The sequence below is a fragment of the Carassius carassius genome, chromosome 44 (genome assembly GCF_963082965.1).
Source record: "Carassius carassius chromosome 44, fCarCar2.1, whole genome shotgun sequence".
Lineage (NCBI taxonomy): Eukaryota > Metazoa > Chordata > Actinopteri > Cypriniformes > Cyprinidae > Carassius > Carassius carassius.
This window is the reverse complement of record NC_081798.1, coordinates 18,825,944-18,843,239: the sequence shown is the minus strand read 5'-3', so window position 1 is coordinate 18,843,239 and position 17,296 is coordinate 18,825,944. Positions and strand designations below refer to the sequence as shown.

At 38.4% G+C, this 17,296-nt stretch overlaps 1 protein-coding gene across 4 annotated transcripts in view; it reads right to left on the bottom strand.

Moving 5' to 3' along the window:
- LOC132126274 (voltage-gated potassium channel subunit beta-2-like) overlaps window positions 1–17,296 on the bottom strand; it is a 180,901-nt gene that overhangs the window by 77,506 nt on the left and 86,099 nt on the right. For 3 of the 4 annotated variants that reach the window (XM_059537430.1, XM_059537431.1, XM_059537432.1), the window contains exons 2-3: window positions 13,857–14,027; window positions 11,863–11,904 (exon numbers count right to left, since the gene is read on the bottom strand). In XM_059537430.1, the coding sequence (XP_059393413.1) occupies window positions 11,863–11,904; window positions 13,857–13,933 (119 nt within the window). In that variant the 5' untranslated portion in view covers window positions 13,934–14,027. The remainder of the gene's footprint in view (window positions 1–11,862; window positions 11,905–13,856; window positions 14,028–17,296) is intronic. The other variant, XM_059537435.1, reaches the window with a different exon arrangement.

Sequence of the window (17,296 nt, the reverse complement as noted above, 5' to 3'; positions counted from 1 at the left end):
TGTAATCAGAGATGGTCCTGCCCCTTTCCTGACAGATACAATGGCACAAGAGCAAGACTCAGGTGGGTTCAGGCAGGTGCTACGAGCCTCAGGTAAGAAGGAACACTAGAGGGCATGCAAAACACACACCAGGCTAAAACATGGAACCCGTCCGTCCAGGCATGCATTGCAGGTGGTGTGGGAGTGAAGTGACACCATTCAGGTGTATCCAGGGAAAAGTGCTTTGCTAAAACATGCAAAGTGTCCATTTACAGCAGCAATTACTTTGATACGGACCCTTTTCACAAACTGTAATGCATTTCCAAAGTTAATTTTACCATGTAAATCTTGTAAGTTATATTAGCTATGCATGCAGAAAACAATTAAGTTGCTGAGTGGTGAAGGCAAATTTGACATCTTTGTCTCTTTTGACCACCATAATAAATGTCTTGATTGAATCAATGTCAAATCTCTCTATATATTAGGGGTGCTCCAACTGATGGGCTACCGATCGCTTTGGGATGATTGATTGGCGGTCTCTAAAAATGCAGATCAAAAAACAAAAAAAGAAAGATCTCAAGCTGATGGTGCGCCTGCCGTGAGACGTTTGCCATGACATGCAGGAGCACCGTCTCAGTCTCTGTCCAGTGTGAATTAAATAATTATAATGCATCAGGTAAGGTACAATTTATATTTCTTCATTAAATAACTTCTAATTCTAAGTTTCTGTGAGACATTAGATCACAAACAGCGTGAGTGAATCACAGTGCACTCTCTTTCTCTCTTGAAATGCAAATGGCTTGACTTCACATAGCGTCTACTCTATAAGTGAGCTGCATGCTGTACAGTTGACACACAAATTGTCACTTGCACTATCGAGGCAGTGTTGCATTGTCACTAATGTTTATAAATTGCATTTTTTCTTTTAATTCTTGCAGTGTTTTAACCATTCAAGGTTCGCATGCTTTCCTGGAGACCGTGTGCTCATGTACACTCGCAGCGCACACACATAATGCCAGGTTCACATTACTTTGTTTGCAGTGCGTATGTGGTGCATATTTTTTTCCGCACTCATGTTAATGGTTTAAAGCATTCACACTGCACACATGGTTGTGGTCTGGCAGTGCATTCAGGAGTGGTGCGTCTGCAGCAGTGCAGAGATCGTTTCCACACTGAGTCTATGTTTGCTTTACTGTAAGTGCTGAATTAAAAGTAACAGCACATTGTTTGCGTAAATGTGAACATGCATTGACACAAAAATATAGTAATTACACCATAAATGCATATAATTAAAGTCTACATGCGTTTCACTGCCAACACATAGGCTATGGTTTTTTTTTAATTTAAAATGCCCCCTTCCACCCTCAAATGAAAAAATAAATAAATAAATAATCCTCCCACAAGTCACATAAGAGAGGGATTGATTTTCAAAATTCATTTTTCAAAAATGAAATTCAGGCCCTAAATAAATGTCTAAAAATCTTGATTGGATCATAACTATAAATAATTCTACATGATAAAAAGATGGCTTTAAAAAGATCTGTTTCGGTGGTCGGATTGGCAAATACTGCTTTCTGTGATCGGCGATTTGCTTTAAAAATGCTGATCGGAGCACCCCTAATATAAATACATATATATATATATATATATATATATATATATATATATGAAGAGTTTGGTTCCAAAACGCAAGAAATCCATTTAGATTTTTTTTGTGCAAAAATATATTTTCTTTACCAAGAAAGTTGCAAGATGAAAACCACTATTTTCTGTTTCAAACTTTCACATAGAATCTTTAGGTTATAATAACATTAAAAATTCAAATCCAGGTTTTGATTTTCAAAGATTTATCATAGAATTTTATAATTTTCCCCCCAAAATGCAATAAATCCATGATACTTTTTTATTTTTTCTCAAAATGCAATAAATCCATTGAATCAATATGAAAGTTATGACAGCCTATGAACTTAATAATAATCCTATATACAGGCACTGGACTAAAAATACATTCATCAGTCATCGCTTCCAAAATTAATTCAACAGGTCATCTTGTTAATGCTATATATTAATATAAGTTACTACAATTTCATCATGAACTACAATATAACATTAGACCACAGAAATTCCAAAATAACATTTCCCTTACATTCAACTTCCAAAAGTTAATTCATCTTTGCCATTTTACATTCATTTAGTTGAATAGTGCTATGTGCTGTATTACCAAAAACATAAATTGCATTTATAAAAACATATTGCGTTCATAATCGAATGCGATTCATCTAATAAATGCGATATAGCATAGCTTGTCAGTGATCTACGGCTCTGTGTATTAAATGCATCTGAATAATTTCCATCTGAAAGCATGTGATGGAGATTTACTGGTACTATTAATCACAGAACCGGCTTTACTGACGAGATGCGCATGGCAATCACTTGCGATTTATCGTGCAGCCCTCATTTGTTGAGCACAAAGTACAAAGTAGATGAGGAAAACTAGGATGTCGGGTCCATTCAAACCACAGCCATTACTGTCTAGTGTGTGTGGAATGGTTCGCTGTGATTGGTTGAGCAGATATATCACATTCTGCAAAAAAGGGAGACTTGCGTTTGCCACTGTTTGAAAAAAAATGGAGAAAACATAACCTAATAACTCTGAATATTGCTTTTTGCTTTAAACTGAAAATCTACTTTTCAATAATGACCAGATACAATACTAATTTTGGTGGAAACTCAATTTGAAAAAAAAAAGGCATTTGTTTTGGAACCAAACTCTTAATATATATATAAATATAAAATGTACTTACTGCTGGGTTTTGGATTTTGTACCAAGATAATTTTTTTGTAGGTAATGGTTTATTACAAGTGTGTACCGTTTTCCATGCATATATGTAAAATGTAGCTAGAGGTGCACTCTATTGAAATTTTACAGGTGGCACTATCGTGAAGATGATCCGATTTCCATGCTTATACGTAAAACGTTGCTCGAGGCACACACAAAAGCACTAAAATGAAAACAACTGAAAACTTATAAAAAGCTAAATTAAAATACTTAAAAATAAAAGAGTTAATCTGATACAGATACTGCAGTCGAGTAGAAACACTTGTTTCTTGTAAAGGACGCTATGTGACATCCAGAGTTTCAAATGATGTCAGTATAAGTAGAACCTGAGGTGGGATAAAAGAAAGAAAACAATTCTGAAAAATCTAAACAAAACAAACTAAATAATAAAGTCTTTTAAAGACTTTCAAAAAGATTTGTTTAACTCCAAGAAAAAAACATACATTACTACATTACAGTCCAAATATAAAACTTATTTGTAACTGCATATTTTATTAAAGTATATATGATTCAGACCTGTGTGCATAGTTCACTTGTGCAGACGGTTCTTTATCATATGTCTGTATTTATCCTGTGAATCTTGACTGAATGATGTACTGCAAATACCACTCAACTACTGCAGAGTACTGATCCTCCATACACCTGCACTGAAGAACTTCACTCAAATGAGAGTGCAAAATGGTTAGGATAAGGGATGATAATTAAAGGGATACACCCATGCAGAATAACACCCTAAAACAAACTGACTCATGCACACAGGTGGCCAGTCACACCAAAGACAAAATCAGCGCAAAAACTCACCCGGGCTCTTGGAGGTCGGCTCATGAACAAGACTTATGAATGTCAATCAGTCCTTATAAACTCAGCTACCTCCAGCAATCCAGCAATCCAGCGATCCACCCAAACTGGGAGTGTCTTGCATGCCGGTGTCTAAACCAATTAGTGAAGAAGAGAGCATCGCCCTCATCCTCTCACCCCTTCTTCAACTCCAGCCATCTCCCCTCCCAGCTCGACTCCATGAAGGAAATCCATTTATGTCATTCGAGGGGGAGCAATTTGCTTCTGCTAACCGCAGCAAATAATATCTGGTTTAAATTATTCACAGAAGCTTTTGCGCTAAAAGCTTTTGATAGTTGTTCCACATGAGATAATAGTTAAAGGCATTTTAGTGCACTAATAAGGGCTGTGCAAGCATGTGGATTTTCAGAAAGACACATACACACATCTACATTAGTGGAAAAAAAAAATCTACATGTTTAGCAAAATAAATGTCAAGTACAAACAGACTACATTACAGAAAAAATAACTAATCTATGATGTAAAATGAAAACATCAATGACCAAATGTGACACTTTAATGAGATTGGTGTCAAAAATGATGTAAATATGGCAAATCTCTACAGTATAACAGAGCAGCATATAAACAGACATGTCTAAACAGACATGCACTTTCAAAAAGCAATCATCAACGTTCACACATGCAAGCCTTTAGACACTTTAACTCTGACCCTTGCCCATCCATATTTAATGTAATAAATGAAGACATCAGAGAGAGAAGTTCAACAACCAATGTTAAAAAATTCATCTTTAAAATCAATGAACCCACCTTACCGGAAATCACCATATTCAATACTCATAAAGAGCTAGAATATATATTGACTCATTAACTAAATGCGTCTAGCACGTCATACTGTATGCCAATGCGCACCTTTTACTAGAACTACTGTAGTCTGTTGTATAGCCATTTAGTTTCACCAAGTTACACACAGTGTCTGGAATTTTACAAATGAAATGATCACATTACATTACTGCATTATACTTTTAAAAAGTAACTTTTTTGGAAACACTTTACAGAAAGGATCTGTTCATTTATGTAACATTTTTAGTGCTGTCAAACGATTAATCGCATCCAAAATAAATGTTATTGTTTTTATGTCATATATGTGTGTATACTATATTATGTATAAATACACACATATGCATGTATTTAAGAAAAATTTATATATATATATATATAAGTATACACAGTACATGTACATATATAAAATAAACAAAAACAGACATTCTGACACGGAACACATTTCAAGGTAGGATTACAAGCTCTAGCACTGTTTTTTTTTTTTTGTGTGTATGTGAATTATGTGAACTTGACATGTTTCCTAAATATCTGCAGATATTTAGGAAACCATTTTACACACAGCACCTTTAAAATAAAGGAAAATTCAAAATGTTGCCTTGGCAGTTTTTTTTTCTGTTTGTTTTACTTCCAGCGTTCCACGATTTTAGTTTTAGTTAACTTCAATAACCCTGCATAGACATTAATGTAACACATTTAATTCAATAGCTAACACAAAGTTGCAATCAACAACACCTTAGTTTATTATTTTTTGTACTTTTACTCACACTTTTTCAAAAATTCAATTTGTATGAATTAACATCAACTTATATAATAAAGTATATTTACTAATAAACATTAACCTTATAAATACTCGTTAACTGTTTCTCATTCTTAATTCAGACATCTTATATGTATGAACTTAACCTTATCGTAAAGTGTTACAATTTTTTTCTTATTCAAATCAGTATTTTCACTACAGAGAGTCTCTGCATTATTCCAGTGTGTGCTGCAGTGAGGGGTGTGTCATTTATGAGACAACTGCAGCAAGTAGAAGAGGAAAACCCCACAGAGCAAACTCTGGTAAAACACGATGCAATCTCAGTTCACAATAATATCTTCATATTATGTGCTTTATGTGTAGGAGCAAGTGCTATACACATTCACAGAAAAATATCACATAAGAATAACAACACATAAATAAGTAGTCCACTTAATACAACTTACACACTACAACAATGATTGAAATGAGGTAATCCTGCTTTCCCATCACTCTGTGTGTGATCGATTCCTGTCAAGCGGATCTGGGTGATGCGACGTTAAAAGACTTGGAGTCTAAAAGAACAAAAATGTGCAAGGCTGTGAAATCAAAATTCAATAGAGTGCTCATTAGCCTCAAAGCTACAGAGTCAGGGGTTTTAAGAACCCATCAACACAACAACTCCCTTTTTCAACCCATAAAAATATGATCCCTCACTAAAACAGGAAGAAAAGTGCACTGCAGATGAGGGTAAAAGGGATGCGTTCAGTCTGATCGCTAAAAGCAGCTGCTGCATAAATAAGTTGCTTTCAGGTGAGCTTGTGTCTTCAGCAGGGAGGATGCTGCAAATGCAACTCAAAAAAAAAAATCTATTCCATTATTGTGTTCAGACAGCTTGTTCAGATGTCAAAGACTTGACAGGATTTATAAACCTCCTACATCTGAAGAGTTTTGCAATGGTCTGAAAACTAATGCAAAAATATCTCAAAAGCAACATATTTTCCAGCACACAAACTAAATCAGTGAATGGCAGTGTGCAAATCAAACCAATTTAATAAACCAATACTATCACCAGGGCTCAACAAAGATGGTAATGTCAGTGTTTTTAGGTGGTTCCCAACCTTTTTCAACTCGCGGCCCACACAACCAAACACATATGTTTGCGCGGCCCACTCCAAAAAAAAATTAACTGAACCCGCTATTGTTGGGTTAATAACTTAGTACTTAGAAGCTAGATTGTTAACTGTCTTTATTGAATGAACTGGCAATGAATAGAAAATAACTCGGGCTGGCACGTTTTGGCACAACTGCTGTTGTTCTGTAGCATATGCAGAAAAATATCTAAGATAAATTGGCGGTTTATTCTTAAACCAATCAGCGAGCTCGAATAGTGGAAGCATAGTTACAGTTTAATATTTATTGTTTGTTTTTTATTTTTATATATATGAAATGTTATTATGTTATGACTTTGACATTTTTACACATATGAACAATATTATTATTTACTTTAATAGTAATTGGCGGCCCACCTGCAATACCATTGCGAACCACAGGTTGAAAACCACTGTTTTAGGCTATTTCTGCACAGTGATTATCACCATAAACACTTTCACTAATCATATTATTATACGTCTTCAATTGATTTTTCAGAAAATTTCTGCCATATGCACATAAACTGACAGTCACCACTACTAAGCTACTACTAAATATTGCAGAAACTAAATTTTCTGTAAAGTTGCTTTGCAATGATTTGTACTGTAAAAAGCGCTATACAAATAAACTTGAATTGAATGTGATTTCCGCAATGCGGAAAACGCAGACGGGATCACAGAATCCAATAATAAAAACAAAATTCACAGTTTAATGCGGAATGTCACGGAATTTGTCAAATTTTGAATGAATTAATTAAAAGGCAAATCGCGATTTGGACTAGTATCTGTAAATGTTAAGTTGCAAAAGTCTATTTAAATATGAATCCTGCATGTTCCGCATGTCTCTGTAAATGAATGGCATAGACGTGCAGTTTCATTAATTACACACACACACTGAAGTGCGCATGATGCTCGCGGTGATTTCAGCATCAGCCGTCTCACTAAATGAGGATGTAAACACATGAACGACATCTCCAGAACTGCTGGGAGTCACTTCATAAGCATTTGACCATTTAATTAGTAAAACTAGCATCATATCACATACAAAGAACTGTAAAGGTATTCACGGCAACCCATCAAAATAAAATTCCGATTTGATTTGTAGACATGCCTATAGTGTTGTCACGGTACCAAATTTTCAGTATTTGGTACCAATACGAGTGAAAATCCATGGTAGGGCTGTCCACCGCGGTTGTCTACTGTAATCGGCAGTAGTGCATGTTACATCATGCACTCTACGCACACTTGTTTTTGTATACAAGTGTAATAACAGTATTAGTTGCATAAAATAAAAAATAAAAGAACCTTGTTGGGAAACCAAATAAAACATCACTGATCTGGAGCCATGTCCATTCATGTCACCCATCTGCGTTTGTACAAGTGTCTTCAAGTTCCTGTGATCGCAAACGCTTGGCTGGTCAGGTTTGGTGAGGCTTTCTCCAAACTGACCAAATACAAACAAGACAGCGATAAATGAAAGATGTTAACAAGAAATGTGGCAACGATTCCTTTTTCAAAGAGAGCGCGTGCAGACGAGGAGTTAATACGCTGCTAATAAAAGTTATAGGAGCATTAAATAGTTAAAGAAACGTCATTCTAATTCTCATTATATTAGCATTAACTGTGCTTATGCTAACAACTAATTACTCTAATAACAGCGTTCATTTCAATCTGACATTCAAATTAAAATATTTAATAATATTTATAACAGAAGCGGTGTTTTCCACAGCCCTGCAGTCTATTTGTGGCGGCATATATATGCAAATTGATTCTCTGTCAGCAGGAGGCGCTTGTAGAACGGGAAAAATATAGGTTTCTCTGGTAACAGTTGTAATCAAATAAGCGCTGAGCCTGTACTCGCAAACGCTGCTCAGGCATTACAGGCAAGATGAAATCAAAATGACATCCATCATTTTCTGACGACAGACAGTTTCCTTCAGAAATACAGTGATATTGTGACGAGTGGGGCGGGGCCGAGGGACATGGGAGCGAGGCCGGTGGAGTGATTGGAGATGAGCTACACCTGTTCGACCCACCGGTCTCGAGGCCCACGGAGGAGATGGAAGGATATAAAACTGGAGCGACGACTGTTAAGGACGAGAGAGGACCAGGCCTGGGCTTTTAGTTGTGTTTTGGTTTTTATTTGCGCGCACCAGTCGTCCGTGTGGGGCTGGTGCGCTGTTTTGTGTTTATTTTGCTTTATTAAAATGTTGTTGATTGTCCGCCGGTTCCCGCCTCCTTCTTCCGGATGAATACAAAGGTTTTATCATTACAGTGGTGCCGAAGCCCGGGAGAAGGAGGGACGCGCTGCTGAAGATCCCTCGCCGCTGTGGTGAATCCTCGAGGCGGTGGGCTGGAGCGAGTTGCCGGGGACGGCCGAGCTCGCTACCGGCCGCCCACGATGTGGAGAGACGGCTGCCGTCCGTGAGGGAGCGGAGGAGTCGGCGCCGTTCGCCAGGTGGCCGGAGCCTGCTGCCATCCGCCGGAACGGGGAGGAGCAGGGAACGGGGGACTCCTGCCGGCTGCCCAAAACCGGAGGAGCCGTCGCCGTCCACCGGGCGGCGGAGGAGTGTCGTGCCGTCCGCCGAGGGCCGTCCAGTGCCACCGCCAGGCACCGCGGAGGAGATCACCCAGCTGGTGGAGGGCCGAGCAGCAGTGCGTCTGGGAACCGGAATTTTTTTTTTTTCTCCTCTCTCTCCTCTCTCGTCTCTGTCGCTCCTCCTTCCATCTCCTTTTCTCTCGCCTCGCCTGTCCTACCCCCAGGTTCCCGCAGGTCCCCGTGAGCGGTCCCTCCCGGAGGGAGGGGGGGGGGGGGGGAGTAGAGCGCAGTCTCGGGAGTACCCCCCGGCCTGCGAGGGGCGATGGGGGTATGTGACGAGTGGGGCGGGGCCGAGGGACATGGGAGCGAGGCCGGTGGAGTGATTGGAGATGAGCTACACCTGTTCGACCCACCGGTCTCGAGGCCCACGGAGGAGATGGAAGGATATAAAACTGGAGCGACGACAGTGAAGGACGAGAGAGGACCAGGCCTGGGCTTTTAGTTGTGTTTTGGTTTTTATTTGCGCGCACCAGTCGTCCGTGAGGGGCTGGTGCGCTGTTTTGTGTTTATTTTGCTTTATTAAAATGTTGTTGATTGTCCGCCGGTTCCCGCCTCCTTCTTCCGGATGAATACAAAGGTTTTATCATTACAGATATAAAAACACCCGCACCGGGATTTGACTTTGACACATCCAGTGCTCATTTTCACTCAAAGAAATTCAAGCTTTTTGGGAAATCTATTTATGGCGGTCAGTTTTGATTTTGTGGCAGGTGCCACAAATAAATCAATGTATGGGAAACACAATGAAACTTACCTGCTTGAACTCTTTCATTTGATCTGGGTGTCTGTCTTTAAAGTGTTTTGGTAGTTTGGTGTGTTTCATCCATTTGATGTTCCCACGTCTTAATGATAGATAGATAGCGCATCAAGAACCGGGTTGACTGGGTACTCGCTAGTCTAGATATTTAGGCAAAACCATCCTGCAAAGCTGCCCAGACCACAGAGAGTGGGCCATCTACTTACAACCATAGCAGGGGAGATAGCACTGTCTAGGCAAGTGCTCAAGAGACCACTACTTAAAACCCCAGACAGGGGAGCAATCACTAAGCTATTACATAGCTATCCTTACATAGCTAGGCTCAAGGAATAGGGATCATTCCAGGAGAGATCCCTTAGACAGCTGTATTCAAGTAAGCCTGTCCTGCTATAAACATGGCTGTAATATAACCACCCTAAGATGGCTATACTAAGGAGGCCCCCAATCCGTGTTAGTCCTACAGTAGGCTATCCTCAAATAGCAGTTCCCTCAAATGAGGCTGAAGACAGGACAAAGAATTCAGCGCTTTCTTGAGAGAGCTTGTGCCAAAGGAGAACCCAAGCCAGGACAGAACATAGCTGCCCTCAGACCACCATATACCAATTCAAAATAAACTTGAGCTGGAGCCTAACTATCCGCAGACAGCTACAGTCTTAGCAAGGACTGCAAACTTAAAACCCTGAAGAGGGGAAGCAGTGTACTCAACCCAAACTCACAAGTGGGATTCAGAAGGACTGCCCACTTAAAAATACCCAGAAGCCTGGGGAGGCAGCTCACTCCTATAACTGTCTGGCTTATTACAGTAAGAAACATTCCCCATAATCACTCTAGGTGCTGAAACACCCTGGGAGAGAAAGCTCACAAGTATCTCTTCATAGAGTATTCAAATATATTCATGCGCAGCCAGGCTCTCCACACACAATAACATGCATATTAGAGAGGCACGGCCGAGCTGAATATAGCTCCACCCACGATCTCACAGGATCAGGGCTGAAACGACTTCATCCATGCTCACACTTCATCATCATAAGAACCCAGTAGTATCTGCAACATCTGACAGCTCGTTTAGAGAGGGCATGTGGATCCCGCAGATCACCGCGAACTGGGATAAACTGTGCTGTGGCAACAGCCAACTGGGCCGGTGACACACAAATGCTTTGTCCCGCATCCCTTGGGAATAGGAACACACACAAGCAGGGCCTAGACATTGTGACTCATCACAACGATCGCGTAGGTCTGAATGCGCGTGCTCTTCGCTGAGACAAACACGAAAGCAGAACATGCCCTTGAGTGTTAGAATCCAAACACAGAGGCACACATTCCCTCAGTCGCTGCTTGACTCAAGCACTATACACGGGATCATATAATCCAAAAGAGCACCTTATACCCATGAATCCCGTGATTTCTGAGTTTCCGGTGTGCCTCGGCAGCAGCGGGACTTGAATCGCGTGACGCGAATGCTTGTCACTCATCACTCGAGAAGAAGAACAAAGGTGAACGAAGCTTCTCAACCCTCAAGCACTGAACGGACAAGCTCCTGGCCAAGACACTTCAAACAGATGGCTCCTGAAGACAGCAAAGACGATGACGTATTTAGCAAGTGTCCTTTTATACTTCTGGGCACCAGGACCAGGTGGACCAATAGATCTGGTCTCATGCTTATTATGCTCTGAGTTTCAGAAGTGTTCCACAGCAAAGGATACCTGAACTCCATGACTTACATGCAACACTGTTTTAATTCTACATGGAGTGAAATTCAATCTAAGTGCATTGTGTGAGGGACTCTATTCTGGGAGCGTTATTCAGACACACCGATATTCAAGAGCTGTCTCGACACCAACACATGCACAGATTACAAGTGAGATTGGTTGTTCCAGCTGTATGCATGCCATTCCTTTTTACAAGTTGTACAACAATATTAAGCACTAGTCTCAATCTATCTCATTGTAATTCTACATGTTGCATTTATTTTCACCAATTACAAGCAAACAACAATGTAATCACATGTCTAATGATTACAATTCCCTTGCGCTTTCAGTAGTACAATTGCATAATCAAACTGCTTTTAGGAGAAGCTAAAAGTGCTTGGAAAGTGCTTTCCAAACCAGATAAAAGTGCAGTATCAGACGGCCGTGGCTAATTAATCAGTAAACAAAGAGGTACCTGTAAAACTGCAGCTGCCGTTTGGGGCTCCCGTATCTCGCACTGAGGGCAGCATGAAGGAGAGAAAGAAAGAGAGACATAGACAGAGAGGAAAGCTTAGTCTTATAGGTGAAAGGGGAAAGAACAGTGAGAGGGCATTAAACAAAACACTTGCACGTGCTCAGAGAATTATGCAAGTATAGTATCAGCTTTAGCAGTGAATGGGAGTGCAGAGAAATAGATTTGACACTGAAGAAATGAATAAAGAATGAAACAACTGAGAAACGAATAAAGAGACAATAATATGAAACCGCAATATTGCCAGCAGGATCTTTACTTTCCTCACTTGAAATAAAATTACTGTCTCAGCAAGTTGCTATTTCTAATTTTCATGTAGTTAAATTTAAGGTAGGTACTAAAACAAACTATAAAAATCATTAATTATTTTATTAATTAATTATTTAACACAGCACTTGACTATAATACTATAAATTATAATGAAAAGCTATAATAATTTTAAAATAACCACAAATAAGACTTTTTTTTTTTTTTACAAAAAGTAAAATGAAAACAGAAATGATAAAAACTAAAACGAATTCAGCATTTTAATAAAAACTATAATAGTATCATAACAATGCTAAAAAAAAAACTAAAAAAACATTGAAGGCCAAACAAAAAACACTTTTTTTTACATTTTAATTGTTTTGTTTAATTGTAACTCAACCTTAATTAACTTTAGGACAATTTTGACTCACTGTGCAACACAATTAATAAACATGTTTGATACTTTTAAACAATGTGTGGGGAAAAAAAAGCAGCTCTAAAGTTCAGTTAACTTGAAGTTACACTGGAGCTGGAAACAGACTTGCAGCGCCACCTGCTGTTCAGTACCAGAACTGCTGGCAAAACCCAAGGACGATGAAGACACTATAGGAGTCACAGAAGATCAGAGCAAATTCATCAGGAACTTTCCAGCAATGGTGAAATGAAGTCAGGCTCTGATTAAGCGGGCTGCTGGGTATTATGCAAAGCACTTGACCACTTTCACCCTTTCCAGTGGGAAGCCCTGCAGAACTGCTGCCTAAATCACTCCGTATGCTAAATGAACATTATTAACCGCATAGAGCCTGCAGCAGGAATAAAGCAGCTTTAGAGCAGTGCAAACGCATCCTTCTTTCTTATCACTTGAATTCAACAACAACTAATGTAGCTGACTACATAAACATGCTAGCTTTTTTGTGTGCATGTAACATTATTTCTTAAACCTGTTATTTAGGATCAATAGGTGCTTTTCGATGAATCACGCTCATCTTTGCTGCAGTGTGGCTCTATAGGACTCTCATTCTCTGCTCTCCAAACATTTGAGCCAGATCACACATTTCTGTATGTGTGAGTCTTTTATCCGTGTGTACGTCCTACAGTCACAGTTTGGGAAAGTTTCTCCTTAATGAAACAAGAATGATTGTTTTAATCTTATAATGTAATAAACCTGTTTATTTAAACATTTAAATGTTTGTTTAAATACTACCTAACCCAGAGATACTTAAATATACACAGCTCAGAGGAGCTTTAAAAAAATGCATTTTTAATATACTGTATATATATATAAAATTATTTAAATGTAAGTTTTACATCACAGGAATAAATTACATTTTACAATATATTATAATAGAAAACAGCTATTTTAAATTGTAATAATATTTTACAGTATTATTATTTTACTGTATTTTTGCGATCGGATAGCTATCCGATCAGAAAAAAAATGCATGAAGTGACCAGGTGTAAACAGGCCCTAAGAGACTTCTTTTAAAAATCTTATAGATCACAAACATCTGAACAGTAGATTAATTTCACAAAAGTTTCCTCATTTACTAATACAGAATACAGTTTTGCACATTTTTCTGACCCTGAGTTTCTGGTTTATTGCAAACAACAGCACAGTCTGAGATTCACAGCACCTTTGTGCCATCGGAGCAGCTGGTCAGGTGTGAATGTGTGTGAGACTGCATACAGACCTGTAGAGCATGCCTGGGGAGCCTGTCTGTCTGAGAGAGAGGCGGGCGGGAGAGTCTGTGGTCGATTCTGGATACATGGGGAACGAGAGAGTGGGCTGGTGGCCAGGCTGCAGAGGGGTCTCTCTTTCTCTCCTGTCAACCTACACGTCTGTCTCTCACCTAACAAGACCTCTGAAAAACACAAGCACAGATGTGAGCTCAGCAAATGCTAGAGTGCATTACATACACGACACAAACCTGAGCAGCACTGCAGTGCGCAAATGCACCACTAGAGGGTGACAACAGGACATGATGACGATCATCATAATGAAGATGAGTAGAACTTGGGCAACTCATTCACAGCAGTGTAACAAATGTCATTTGCATTAAAACATAATTGCCACACAACAGTATTGTTTTGTTTTGTATGTATCTGTGTTTTTAAAAACATACAAGTGCTGCTTATTCTGTCCTGCTCTTGCTAGGGTGCTTCTTAAGGTACTGTGTCCCTAATGCCTCGTACAAGAGTATGTGCATAATACAAGGCAGAAATACAGTGACAGAGAGAGAGGGAAAAAAAAGGAGGACAGACAGAACTGAAATGGAACGAGAGCTGTGAGAGTGCTGGTATTTTGGCCTTCTGATACCGCCTTTTCAGACATACTATTTCATAGTAGGCATGTTCAGTGTTCAGTGGTGGTCAGTAACGGAGTAGCTTTACTTCGTTACTGTACTTGAGTACATTTTTCGAGTATCTGTACTTTACTGGAGTAGTTTTATTTTGAGTAACTTTGACTTTTACTTCACTACATTCCAAAGCATAAGATCGTACTTTTAACTTCACTACATTTCTTACAACATATCGTTACTCCCTATAATATATCACGTGCGTCTCTGATTCATCATGAACGAACGGAGTCTTTTCAAAATAAACTTTTAAATCGGATCGCAAATCGCACCAAACGATTCGTTCACGAATTAGAATGATCCGATTGCAGCTGTTCTGGAGCCGACCAATCACTGATTCAAATAAACCGTTTAGTGCGAGTCTTCAGAAGTAAGAACCGGGAGATCTTGGTTTAGGTAAAAATTGTCAGTTGTTTGGGAACTAAAGCCGCTGTAAAGTGTGATCTATTTAAGCCCACTGAAATACTCGAGTGCAGACGATGCAGACACATCAATTTTAGGTAAGAAAAAACAAAACAAAAAAACTAAATAAATAAAAAAACAAACATTAAACTAACACAGATTAAATAAAATAACTCATGCATGTTCAAATTCCCCGCTGTCGTAATATTAACAGTTTTATTAAAATGCTACCATGTCCTATGTGACGTCTGTTTTTATATTGTTTATCAACAGTAACGTTTGGATTAACTAGACGAGTAGACAGACATGAATGTTTATTCATAACCGTACTGAAAATAAGTAAATATTGTTAGCTGATGCTAACTGTCTAGCTAACAAGCTTGCTGGTGCTAAGTTGAGGTAATTTTTATAAATAATGTCCAAATATTTTTATTCAACCATCTAGATTGATTACATCTGGGGAGAAAAGAAAGGATGTGATGTTCAGAACATGGTAACTCCAGTAATTATCCAAGTGGGAAGAGATGCACCCCGTTTGGCCAGGGCTGTTTTTACACCACAGACAAGGTTTGAGAAGGAAAAAATCATTATGAAAATATAATAATATTTTCCTTAAAATGTTCTTCCTAACTTCAGGCCTTATTATCATGTCATATATAACTGTGATGTTCTGTAAAACAACAAACTTTAAAATACTTTTTTCTTAATGGTGAAAATCAGATGGTCAACTCTGTTTTCTCTCAGGTACATCACAGTGTAAGCTTCATAGTGAACATTACTCTCGTCAACGTAGTCCATATCAACAACAAAAATATATCTTGACACCATATAGTGGTTATTTTGGAAATAATCCCAGGTATTTTGAGCAGTAGGATTATAAAAAATATGTGCTAATATAAAATTTAATTAAGTAGCCTATACAAAATCTATCTTTCAGTACTTTTTTACTTAAGTACATAAAGAATTGAGTACTTTTGTACTTTCACTTGAGTAAAATTGAAAAAGGAGTACTTTTACTTTTACTGGAGTAATATTTTATTATACGTATCTGTTAGGGATGGGCGTTTTCCGCAAATATCACATTCGAATATTTGAGCTCACAAAAAAACGAATATTCGAATATTCGTTTATTTAAATTAAGTTTAATGAGACAGACGTTATTTTTCAGCACCATTTATTGTTTCCGTCATTTTGAACAAGCTTACACACAATAAGCTTGAACATTACACATCGTGTTTTGTAGCTGAAAACCTTTAACAATGCGTGCAAACAAACAAAAGTAGATTAAAAGCAACAAAAAAAAAGTGAACAAAGAAAAAACAAAGCAGCCTGCAGCAATTAGGCTATTGTAGAACGTAGGCTACACTTAACTTCGGAACTTTTAAACTGTCAGCAAATCTTTTTTGCTTTTTTTTCTATTGTTTTACATGTTCTTGTTAAGAAATACAAGCATGTAAACATGATCGGGGGAAAGTCGGCTCCTTAGTCTGTTAACAATAAGGCAGACCGCGGAGAAATCGAACTCTGACGGCACAGACGTTGGCGGGACTCACAAATAACGGTGTGCTAAGCGAATACGTTTTGTGAAGCGCTTCGTGTTTTCGTTTCAACACTGAATGGGATCCTCATCTGGTGGAATACATGGCTCCAGCAAGAACTGTTCCCACTCGTCTCGGCTGGACTCTCTGTAATCATCGCTGGAGAACTGGCTCAGCCTTTTCCGACGACTGGGCATTGCCGCATCCTGACAATTGACAATTTATAGCTAATCTGTTATTACTCATGCATAAAAATGGCATGGTACATGCATAATACTGTGCTAACGACAACAGTTTAACATAAACAGTTACCAAAAGTAAGTCGTCCAAACCTTCTAAAGTGTACATTGAATATTCTTGTCTTTTATGACTAGTCTCAGTGTTCTGGAATATTCCAGAAAGCACTAAAATATTACAGAATGTTACAGAAGCTTCTAGAAAGTTCTCAAAATACCTTAAGAATATATGCAAAATTACTACAAAAACATTTAAGCACTCTAAAGTAGAGTTTTTCTGACCTAAATATTTACCAAAATATTGATGCTACGTGAAAGTAAATCGTACAATAATAATAAGCACCAAAGAATTACAGAAAAACCTTGAAAAAAATAAAGTGAAACAATTTTTTTTGTTTGTTTTTGTTTGTTATTTTTAAAAGTACTTGTAATTATACATGCAATTTGATGAAATGCACAAATAAAGCAGGCCTCTAGGCTGAATTAAATCTATGTAAAGTTGATTTAAACATTGCTGTAAAGTGAAGCAGGCTACTTTTTTTTTTTTTTAGACCCAAGAGAGTAAGATATCATATTATGATCATTGCACTGTCCAAAT